A 12,869-nucleotide genomic window follows, 5' to 3' on the forward strand; every position below is an offset into this window, starting at 1 on the left:
ATTCTACACCTCAGGGATGTGCAAGGAATATCTTAACATTCATTTATATTCATTCTCGTTGTTCTTTATATTCATTCTCATCATTTCTGCCATTTTGCATTTGTTTCAAACACAAAGTCATGCTTAAATAATTTCCAGTATATCCTAACTTCATGGGAATGTTGCAGAAAAAACCAGGTTCTCGGGGAATAGATACAAGTGGAAAAAAATTCAAACTTGATAAAACCAAATACACATAGGCCAAATATAAATGCGCACACAAACAGATTTACAATTTGCACACAAATAAAATTAAAGAGGCAAAATAAAGTATATTAAAGATAAGAGGGATTTAGCGACAATGGCAGTAAGAGGACTGTACGGCTTATCCAGAAAGATATCCCCATTTTTAATATGTCTTCTGGGTAAAATCCTTAATATATAAAAGATCTTTGGTGACAGTTCTAATTCCAGAAGGATAAAGTCATCCATTAAACAGAATCTTGTTGAATCAATCAATTAACAATTCAGAGTGCAGCACATTAAAAATAAGTGAACATAAAATACCCTCCTGTATTTAAACAGTTGATGTGTGCAAATACAGAGCTTTATCTGTTCCATAATTTAAAAGTTATTTAAGGATAAAGAAGAACAAGACTTGCCAGCTGCAGCTCTCTTATTTTGTAAATTTAGCTCTATTAATCTCTACATAAAAGAGAGCAAAACCTTCTTTAGGCTGTAATTACTCAAAACCTCAAGAAAGAAATACAGTATTTTTTCCCCATATCCCAGATTCACATACTGATTTAAAAAAGAGAGGAAAAAACTAAACCCTGAAAGCAATAAATAAATATAACAAGGAGCAGTAGTAGAAAACTGAAAACTGAACTATCATTTCAAGCATTTCATTTAACGGATCATAGATTTGCTTCCAGTCTTATACTGGCATTTCTCATAAGGGTGGTATACCTTAAAATTTTCACTATAAACTAATTAGATCCCTTCCAGTTATGCACCAAATCTAGAAATCCATATGAGAATACCAAAGGTAAATTAAAAACTTGAGTTATAAAGTTAAAGAGCAGAATGCCACCAAGGAAAAAAAAAGAACCTTGAGATGGCTTGATGACAAAACCATGATTTGCATCTGAATACTCAAGTATTTTTTATGGGTGACTTGTTCTTATTTCATTATCATTTAAAGCTAATTACACCTTTTATGTCCTTTTGAACAATCACCAAACCCTTTGGCATTGTACAATATGATACAGAATAAAATTATATTATGTCCTTAGAGTTGACTAGAAAAACCACATTAGTATTATATTTATAATTTCAGCAAGCTTTCAATCCTAATTGAATATTACTGGCATCTGTCCTGGGCGAGCTGGTCTATTCTAATTGATTTAGCTTTTTATATATGTTTTACTCCGTTGTGACTTGTCTAAAGTCTTTTGATTGGAGTGAGCTATAAAAATTGTAACATAAATAAGCAAATAAAAAAGTTAATAGATAATAAGTCATGTCCTGCCTGCCTTCCTGCCTGTTTTTTTTTTAAGGATTCTGTAATCCCTTCCTGCTGAAGGTATGGCCACAGAATTTCTCTGACATATTTTTCAGAGTACCTCTATTGTGTCAGCTAACTTCAAGGCCCAGGAGATGCAACAAAATTAATTTGGCTAATATATTTCCAGGCTGCCCTATCATCTGTTGAATGTACCCAATGGAGACTCTTCAGAATCCATTCTAGCTTTGAAATCCTCAGCCCTGGATTTCTAAACCTATCATAAGACTTCCATTTGTGCTTCATTCGTAATAACTATTCTTGTGAAAGCTAAATATGGAATGTGGTTGCTTGTATGGCAGAGGCCCTGTGAGGACTGTGAATTATGGTTAATGATTTCAATCATATGGGAGGGGGGAAGCATTTAATTACCCTGAAATGAAAGTAGAGCCAAATCCAAAAGTATATCCAATTGTTTTTAAATGGTACAAAATGTTGCAGGATCCAGTCTGGGTCAGTTTTTTTCTTGTGATTGGATCCTGCAACATTATCCTTGGACATGTATATTTGCCTTCATTCGGTACACAGTTGATGGCCCTGTTATTCAAGATGTGCCAAGAAGACACATGTGCCATTTATTTATTAGATTTGTAAGCCATTGAATCTCGGTGCTCACAGCAGCTTACAATAATGAAACAACAGTAAACTAGTAAAATACAAAACCAAAACACAGTAAAAATGTTATTTTGATAAAACCAATATAATAAAGCCATGTAGTCAAGTAGATACCCCTCAAACCTGGATGTCAGTCCTCAAATGCCTGGGAAATAGTCTTGTCTTCATTGCTTTAAGACCAAAGTCTTTCACAGAGGTTGCTGGAAATCTGACTTCTCCACCCAAATTGAATGTCCCCACCAAGAAACACTGTCTTGGACTCCCATCCATATACCAGGGACATCTCCAAACCGGATCATCATACGGAGACTGAGAAAGCTATACATACCAATGAGTGAAGCTATGTACTGTAGGTATATAATTCCAATACTTTGAATAGAACCCAGAAACTGAGTAGTAGTCAGTCAGTGAAAGTAAATCAAGCAGCTACTTCATTATACCCATTGTATGCCTGACGATAGCTGTGTTCTGCACCAATTTCAGTTTTCTAGTAAACATCACAACTAGCCCCATGTAGAAGGTATATATTTATTTATTTATTAAATTTGTTACTACAGTAGACTGTCCTAATGCCGATGGCAACATAAGTTATTGATGCCAGCTGATATTGCATACTGCACAAAGTAGCACACCAAGGATACGTAATTCAATACATTTGCTTGCCATGGAGATAGGTAGCCTTAATTAAATAACCATTTCAGCAGCCTTATCTTTCTTTCCTAACCTTAATCCTAATCCTAACCCTTCTTTAACAAAGATAAAAAAAATAGCTGATTGCTGATGTTTACCTGAACGTATGAGGGTAAGAACTGAGCAATGGATACTTATGTATGTCCCATTCCTTCCACCTACCTTTTAATTCATATTATTGTACTTTCATTGTTGATTTTTATTGTTTCATTGCCTTGCTTTTGTTATGTTTACATTTTTTAAAAGCATTTCTCTTTTCCACTTTAACTATTGTAAACTGTTAAGTAGCCCCAGGGTGAGATGAGAGGCCAATAAATTTAACAAATAAATAATAAATATTTCCAAAGTTTCCATGTGCATGGGCACGTCAGAGATCTAAGGCTAAAGACTGAAAAAGGCTCCTGTTTTTGGCTGATAGAAAAAGGCTCTCAAGTGTTGTTGCCTGATAAGGAGAGATTCAGAGTCACAAGGTGATTTGTTAGCATTATTTTTTACCAACCTTTTCCAAACTGTAGCACAAACACACAAGCATATTTAAAAGTAGCCTTTCAGCCTTCAAATAAGCAAGTTGAACAGGATAACAAACTGAACAAGCAGTGTTTAGGACAAATAATGATGTCTTCCTATAACTAATCCTTACTATAAGGATTACTAAAAGAGTAAAAAATAAAAGGTTTATGTACCTTATCTGAATGCTTAGCATAATTAAACAAGCTGGCAAAATACCATTCCCATGAGAAGACATAAGGTGTACATATTATCTTCTGAAAATAAGAGTGTGTGTAATTACACCTAGTCACAGAAATATTTCCACTTCCAGAAGCAATAGGACATTGAAGAGGCAAGTGTATTGTTTGTTTGTTCATCGAAATAATTTGTACATCCTCATTGAACATTCTGAGCTTGGTTGTTTTCTCACAGATGTTTCATTACCCAAATTAGGTAACATCATCAGTGTACTGATGATGTTACCTAGTTTGAGTAATGAAATGTCTGCAAGAAAACAACCAAGCTCAGAGAGCACCAATGACCCCTCATTTCAACCCTGAGCTTCAAGTATTATCTTTTATCAGTATCACTGAGTAGATAAAGTTCACTAATGAGAAACATAAAGACTTTGAATCATTAAAAAGTTTGCCTATAACACATCAGTTTACCAAAATCTGCTGAAACTTACATAGCAACCTCCTTGGTTCCTGGTTTTCTACTTTAATTCTCTTCTACAGTCCAAGTATAAAACTCAAAATAATGTTTTTCATTGATGGTACTATAACGATTTTCTACTACCAAGCATATGGGTCATCCACAAAGCTAGTAGATGCCATTAAGGCTGATGCACAATAATCTTGTGGACAGCAAAAGCCATTAAGGCAAATTCCTTCAGCTCCTTCTAGAAACATTAATTCACCATCAGTGCTTGTTAGTAAGCAATCACATGATGGTTATCATTTTGTTTGCTGATAGCATTTCTGCTGCACCAATTTGCTGAATATTACACTTGATTGCTTTTGACTGCACATATTGCACTCAGTTGCATCCTCAGTGTACTATTTGGGGGCATGTGCTTTTAAGGAAAAGAAAAGGGAATGCTAAAAGAATGCTATGTTTTCTCATTTGTGCAGGAAATGTTCTGTTATGACAAGGAAGCTGATAAAGAGTTTTGCAAACCTATTTGGGAATGTTCCTTTCAGAAAAGATGGGAAAGTGTGAATTTGAACTCCTGCCAGCATACACTCTTGACCTACTTAAGGTCAAATTAAGTGTGTCAACATCATTCTGTTGACTTAAACAAAGCTGATGCCATTAAACCTTGCTAAAAGTGAAATGGTGTTTGTGCTTCCATTAAGAAGCTGAACCTCTCATCATTTTGCATCATATCCAAGCAATGTTTAGTACCAGATTCTGGATGCTGAAAATCTTTGCCACAGATAGGATTATAGCAGGAGTGGGATTCAAATTTTTTAACAACTGATTCTGTGGGTGTGGCTTAGTTGGTGGGCATGGCTTGGCGGTTATGTGACTAGGTGAATGTGGCTTGGTGGTCATGTTATTGGCTGGGTGTGGCCAACTCAATATCACTCACATCGAGGCACGCATCTCCTCCCCTGGCCTCTCATGACTGTGGGGATGCAGCAACAGTCATAAGTGTGAAAAATGGTCATAAGTCACTTTTTTCAGTGCCATTGTAACTTTGAATGGTCACTCCACACAAGCAAAGTACCAGCAAAGGGGGGGGGATTCCAGAGAAGTTCCTGAGGCAGGAAGTCTAGTCCTGCCAAGAATGTAATAAGGGTTAATGGAGAGGCAGTTTCTGTAAGCAACACCAGAATGTTTCCTTCCTGCCTTCCTTACAGGATTAGGCCAGTAATTTCTTCTAACAACCGGTTCTCTGAACTGCTTAGAATGTTAACAACCGGTTCTACCGAATAGGTGCGAAATGGTAGAATCCCACCCCTGGATTATAGTTGTCATGAGTTAATTGCCTTTTTTTTTGGTTTCAAAATCTTAATACGGTAAAGATAGTTTCTTTATTCCAAATGGAGATGTTTTAATAATTAAATACTTTTGCTTTATCTAGAGTGGGACAAATCAGAGATGAGGAACATCTCTATCTTAAATCAGAGTTTTCAGAGAGGGGATAGGAATACAGATGTATTGTAGATGTTTGCATATTCTTGCACGATTCATGAAATACTGAATAGAATGGAAATAATCAGCCGTGTAGCATGGCCCATCAGGTGTTCAATTACACCTCTATACAGCTTGCTAGTGATTACAAAAGTAAGATATTTTAAAGTCTGATTAGCCTTAGACATCTCTTTATTTACAAATTGAGCCTTTTGACTGCACATCCACCTATTTATAATGACAAAGAAATGTTATTAGGGAATGGTCATTAAAGTCTTCTTTGACTATAGTCAAAACAAACATTTATGTTTTCCATTGAATTAAAGGGATGTTCTTTCTGAATTAGACTGTAAAGCTTAAGTTTAAATTATTCAGCCTAAACTCATTCATTGCAACTCAATGTTTCTCTAATTGACAGGTATTTCTGGATGCTTTCTCAATTTTTTTTCTTAATCTCTCTGTATATACATATATATTTCTCTTCTTAGGCTTTGGATTTTGAAAAGCGGAGACAGTTTACTCTGAAAGTGGAAGCTAGCAATCCTCATGTGGATCCCAGATTCCTCTATCTGGGACCTTTCAAGGACATTACTACTGTCAGAATTCAAGTAGAGGATGTAGATGAACCTCCAATCTTCAGCAGACCAGCTTATATATTAGAAGTAAAAGAAGATGTCTCAATAAATACCGTCATAGGAGCTGTTACAGCCCGGGATCCTGACAGTGCAAAGAACCCCATCAAGTAAGCATACAGACCAACTGGCAAGGGTTAATTGAGAAGGCAGCGGTATACAACCATGATGAGAATGTTTAATTGTAGTAAAGGGGGACCAGAAGGCATGTGCCAATGTACACAGGTACTCTGTAAAAATGACAGTGGACATACAAAAAGTGAACTGGATTCCCTCTACCCCTTTCAATATATGCAAGAATATCAAGCGAGACAAAACACTAAAATCACTCTACGGTATTGTAAAGGGCTGTAAAAGTGGAAGTTCCGTCCACCCTTCCCTTCCTTCCTTCCTTCCTTCCTTCCTTCCTTCCTTCCTTCCTTCCTTCCTTCCTTCCTTCCTTCCTTCTTCCCTCATCCTTCTTTCCTTCCTTCCAAACTTCTTTTCTGTGGCTTACCATCTTGGGAAGCAAACAAGAAATTAAATACAGGTAGTCCTTGATTTACGACCACAATTGAGCCCAAAATTTTGGTTGCAAAGTGAGACATTTGTTAAGACCCATTTTATGACCTTTCTTGGCACAGTTGTTAAGTGAATCACTGCAGTTGTTAAGTTAGTAACATAGTTGTTAAGTGAATCTGGCTTCCCCAGATTGACTTAGCTTGTAAGAAAGTCACAAAAGGGGATCATATGAGCCTGGGACACTGCAACATAAATATGAGACAGTTGCCTGAATTTTGATCATGTGACCATGGGGATATTGCAATGGCCATAAGTGTGAAAAATGATCCTGTCACTTTTTTCAGTGCCATTGGAACTTTGAACTGTTAGCGAAATGAACTGTTGTAAGTTGAGAACTACCTGTATAATTTCCCTTCACTATGCACATACACAACATTGTCCATGGTGGCTGAGAAAGATGGAAATTATAGTCCAATGTCTATGAGGCTACTTAGTTGGAGATGACTAGCGTAGTTATCCTTTTGTTCAAAAAAATGGAGCGGGGAATGATGGGTGGAGGAAAATCATGGGAAAATCGTGAAGGAATATGATGTTTGGATTTCCCTCTCCCCAATAAAATTCTGTGAATGATATTAAGACATTGCATAATGAAAGAAACTCCTGGCTGTGGGCAACAATTGGAATTTTAAAAAAATGAAAAGAGAGGTAGGTCATTAAAAAGAGAAGGATGAAAATGGAGGGATATATATATATATATATATATATATATATATATATATATATATATATATATATATATATATATATATATATATATATTTGTTTCACATACACACACAGAATCTCACACACACACAAACTGCTTATATATATATATACACACACACATACTACAATAGACAAAATAAATGAAGTTAGGGACAAACAAAGAAAAAAAATGCTAGATGAGAGATGAAGAAAGTGGGTTGTGCTTCCATGCAAGTTTCATGCATGTGATAAAATGTGATCTAAAAGGACCTTCTTGTACAATATTCTTTTGTACCTTCCAAGATCTATAACAGCTGCTCTGCGCTAACAATACTTCCATATCCCCCCACCAGTGCATACCCTATTTCAAGTGTAAATGCTAGCTCTAACTTTTCCTCTCAGCTTGAGGGAGGACGCAATTAGACCATTATATGAAGTACTTGTCACTTATTTGTCAGTTTCCTCTGACAATTAGGAATAAAACCTTCAGACGCTGGGTGTTACATTGAAAACCCTCAATTTTCCCCCTTCTTAACTGTAGCTTTAAAAAGAAAAACCTAATCAGGGAGCACTGTCAGTTTTAAAGTCTTTTGATCTCCCATTAAAGAATGTTTCATAATGGCATTATGAAAATGCTTAGTGAGAAGGAAGAAAAAAAAAAGGGGGGGGGAACGCCACTCACATACACGTCTTGTCGACCCAGAAATCTATTCAACTTGCAAGTCACATTAAACACGAGGATGCTGTATTTAAGAAGAGTAATTAAGAGAAGATCTCCAAGGAACCAGATTTGTTAAAACCTGCCTTTGGCAAGAACAGATTTGCGTGGCATGTATGTTTGTCAATAGAATAGCATTTTAGTTGCCATCTCCCCCATCTACTTGGTTGCTGATTTTTTTTCCCAGGCATAAATAGAATGATGTGCTGTTAGAAGTGACAGTTTCTAGTCATAGTTGCAGTGAGGCTCTCGTCCTTTGGCTCAAGGAGCATCAGTGTGAAGGAAAAACAACATTTTACTTCGTTTATCAAGGGGCTCATAGAATGCAGTCATGGTGCAGCAGTCTGAGCTTGAATAAACAGGCCAATACAATTATATGTAATGGACATACAGATAGGCCTTGCTTACCAACTGCCTCATTTAGTGATCGTTCAGGGTAATGAGAGTGTTAAAAAAACAGATGTGTGTGGCCAATACGTATAGTTTTACAACCGTTGTGCCATCCCAATCATAACCAGCTTGCAACAAGCAGAATTAAGGGAGATCGTGGAAGTACAGGAAGTCCTCGACTTAACGCCACAATGGAGTCCAGAATTTATATTGCTAAGTGAGACAGTTGTTAAGTGAGTTTTGCCCCATTTTATGACTTTTCTAGCCACATTTGTTAAGCGAATCGGGGCAATTGTTAAATTAGTAACACAGTTATGAAGTGAATCTGGCTTCCCCATTGATTTTGCTCATCATAAGGTCGCAAGAGATGATCATGTGAGCCCAGGACACTGCAACGGTCATAAATGTGAATCAGTTGTCAAGGGTCCAAAGGTAAATCACGTGACCATTGGGATGGACAGAAGTGTGAAAAATGGTCCTAAGTCCCTTTTTTCAGTGTTGTTGTAACTTTGAACAGTCACTAAATGAACTGTTGTATGTCAAGGACTACCTGTAAAATCCTATGTCACGATTTCCTGATGTTTCCTTAAGGAGTGAAGGAAAGGTGATGATATAAGTCTATCGTTGTGTGATTTTCCATTTAGAGACCACAGTTGCCAGCAGGGGTGGGATTCTATCGGACCGGTTAGAGGTTCAGACCGGTTTGAGCGAACTGGATGTTAAAATTACATCTGGCTTGCCAAACTAGTAGTTGAACTGACCAGCTGGCCCTTCCCATCCCACCCTGCCCCTCCGGAATGCCTCCGACCCTGGGGCAGGCCATTTTTGCCTTCCCAAAGACCTGAGGAAAGCCTCCGGATCCTGGAGAAGGCAGCTCTCCTGGAAATTCCTGGAAGTTCGGAAGTGGGCCTGTTTCCAGCTTCCAGAGGGCCTCCGGACCCTTGGGGAGGCAGTTTTCCCCTCCCAGAGGCTCCAGGGAAGCCTCCAGACCCTGGGGAAGGTAAAAAATGGCCCTCCCGGAAGTTCTGGTAGGCCACGCCCACCATGGCCACGCCCACCCAGCAACCGGGCAGCGAATCAGTTGCTGGGATTTTTGAATCCCACCCCTGGTTGCCAGTCTCAGTTGTGGTTGCTAAGCATGGACTTAGTACAATACACGTAATACAATAACAATTGATGGAACAAAGGTATGATTCAGGCTTCAGTCCACTTCAGTCTACTTTTTTATCTGCTTGCTAGCTACAGCTGAGATGCTGCTTGATTCAGTAAGACTCAAAAAGGAGTCTTGAAAAGGAGGGGAAAAACATTTTAAGAACATTTACTTCATAAAGTATAAGTGAACCAAAACCATGTCACATTAAAAAGTAGCCACAACTTCTGAACCATAGCAGAAAAGTCACTTTCATTACTAGTCTCTGTTTTCCAAAAAATAAAATAAAAAATGAATAGTGGGGGAGTCAGACAGATCACAGGAAAAATATTGTTCCACATATTTTTGGCCAAAATCAAAGCCAACATTAAACCAGTCAGAGCTCCGTATGAGCTGTGAACAGAAGAGATGTTACAGTCCTTTACAATGGAATCTATGCCTGAGAGGAAATCTCAAGCAGAATAAAAGCGTGAAGATAAGAACCAGCTCAAGTGAAATTTAGCCCTTCAGATGTGATCAAAAATGTCTCTCCAACATCGTGAAAAAAATGTAATTGAAACACTGAAACAAGGATAAGAAGATGATAATCATCAAATAAATTAATGGCTGTTCCTGAAATTTACTGACCAGATGCTGTCTCAACAATCCCTGATCATTTGTCTTGTCTGTGCGCTCCAAGTACAGCAAAGCTTTGAGCCATTGCAAATTATAGCTTCCAATTTAACCATTTCCCAGGATTTAAAAAGAATCAAATTCTACAGTCTGACAGACCCACATAGTAATTTATAAAATGTACAGACTGTCAGGGTTCCAGCAAACCTCCATTCCAATCAGTAACTCCGAGACAAACGTATCTCAAAAGTACCTAGGATAGAACTGGCACATCTGTGGAATCCCAAATCTGAAAGTTTCCGGGCTTCCTACAATTTCCCAAACTACAAATCCATCCCCTCATGGCCATCATCACATCACATGGCCCAATCACAATCCGTCCAAACGTAAGATCCTAATTTCATCCTGCGCCTTACTCAATGACCTTGAACTAACAAAATAATTTTATTTTGTCTACTTAGAGCTACTCAATTGAATCCACCCCTCCCATTTTCTCAGGCTTGTGGCAGCATGAAAGCATCAGATCTTAGTATGGCTTCCAAAGCTGACATGGACAAGTTTGATGTTGTCAACTTAATTCTTAATAGGCTATGATTTTTTCAGTCATAGTCACCAGAACCTCAACAAAGTAGCAGTCTTTGACCAAAACAGACCTAGGATTCTTTAAACAGGATGAAATTAATGACAGAATAAAGGATTAAATGTATCCCCTAAATCAGGGGTCCCCAACCCCCATTCCATCAATCGGCACTGGGCCACGACATGCCAGAAACCAGGTTGTGCAAACGAGTGAAATCCCATCTGCAGGATGCAAGCAGCACACGAAACCACATCCCTTGCGGTCCATGGAAAAATCTATCTCCATGGAACCGGTCCCTGGTGCCCAAAAGATTTGGGACGGCTGCTCCAGATCAAAATATACAATATAATTGGAATATATATAGAATTATTGTAAATCTGCTTTTCTTCTTTTTTCCATCTCGTAATATAAAAAACAAAAAACAAAATCAATATTTTCTCAAACTGCTGTTTTTCTATAGTAATTCTAAATCTTTAAATTCTTTGCCTCGTGATGGTTTATTTTAGTCATCATCATTAATATAAAAGAAAGGGAAGTATAGGGGGAAACTAAGGTAGGACCTTTCTTATTATTAATTAGTTCCTAGACAAGATAAGAGATAAGCTTTCTGCTTTTTTTTTCCTGCCTAACTTTACTGAGAGGTAGATCTTATGTTCTGACTGCTTCTTTAGGGTCACCATTAAGGGCTTATCCATTTGTTATGTTAATTGTTTAATTAGAAATTACATCCCAATTTTTTTTTTCAATTAAATACAAGGCATGGGAAAGATCATCAGTGGAATCATAGCAGAAAGAAGTTTCCCTTAGCTATGAACTTATTAAAGAATCAGTCTTTCACCCATTAATAGAAAAATCCTCCCTTGCCATGTAATCCTTACTGCTAGATAAAAAAAAAGATGTCCTATAGTACTTATCAAATTTCCAATAGAAGAGAACATACAGTACTTTACTCAGGTTTGAATTGTGGTATCCTTGATGCTCTCTGAGTTTGCTTGCAGATGTTTCATTATCTGAAACATCAGTGTGAGTAAAATAGAACGTAGAATAAAAGAGTTGGAAGGGACCAATCTCCTGCTAGATCATATACCATTTCAGACAAATGGTATATGGTTGAGCTCCCTGTTTGTCCTACTGGTGACGTGAGGGCATGGTTTTCCCCTTGATAATTTCTTGTTTAAGGTATTGTTTTCTGCTTGAATGTTAATCCTTCGGTATCTGGATGTAGGTGCTAGAAATAATATGTTCTGGTGGGTTTTTTTCTTAATTTTCCCCACCTCACATGTGAACACTTTTTCTGCAACTTTTAGCAATTGTTTTGTACCTGTGAGCATCCTGTGATGTGAGCAGCGTAGATCAAGATAATTCCAAAATGCTAGGGGATTCGTGGAAGCTTGGCATTCAGACAAATCAATCACCCTAACTTTATGGTGCAGTGGTTAGAATGAAGTACTGCGGGCTACTTCTGATGATTGCCAACTGACTGCAATTTGGCAGTTCGAATCTCACCAGCCTTCCAGTCTTCCAAGGTCAGTAAAATGAGGACAGATTGTTGGGAGCAATATGCTGACTCTGTGAACCACTTAGAGAGGGCTGTAAAGCACTGTGAAGTGCTATATAAGTCTAAGCGCTATTGCTATTTCTATCAATAGACACACAGGGTTAATTCACATATATGCACCATTCAAAACAGACAAATACCAATTGGAGACAATTACAAGCTAAACAAACAATCAAGCAGAAAACGATGCCCCAATTAAGGAACTACCAAGAGAAAACAACATGCATACCAACATGGGCAAGGTAAGCCATATAAACAGGAGCAAAACCTATACTCAATAGCACTGATGTTGTCACCTAGTAGGATAATGAAGAGCTATGGTGGCACAGTGGTTAGGATGCAGTATTGCAGGCTAATTCTGCCCACAGCCTGGAGTTCAATCCTGGTGGGACTTAAGGTTGTCTCAGCCTTCCATCCTTCCAAGGTTGGTAAAATGAGAACCCAGATTGCTGGGGGAAATAGGCTGACTCTGTAAACCACTCAGAAAGGCCTGTAAAGCACTATG

At 37.8% G+C, this 12,869-nt stretch overlaps 1 protein-coding gene across 1 annotated transcript in view; it reads left to right on the forward strand.

The window, feature by feature from the left end:
* The window catches only part of LOC113417161 (cadherin-6), a 167,796-nt gene that overhangs the window by 137,658 nt on the left and 17,269 nt on the right, over window positions 1-12,869 (forward strand). The window contains exon 7 of the mRNA XM_087961179.1: window positions 5,965-6,218. Within this exon, the coding sequence (XP_087817305.1) occupies window positions 5,965-6,218 (254 nt within the window). The remainder of the gene's footprint in view (window positions 1-5,964; window positions 6,219-12,869) is intronic.

This window comes from Notechis scutatus, chromosome 3, assembly GCF_049901735.1.
Source record: "Notechis scutatus isolate UNSWTSFEM ecotype Mainland chromosome 3, rNotScu1.2, whole genome shotgun sequence".
Lineage (NCBI taxonomy): Eukaryota > Metazoa > Chordata > Lepidosauria > Squamata > Elapidae > Notechis > Notechis scutatus.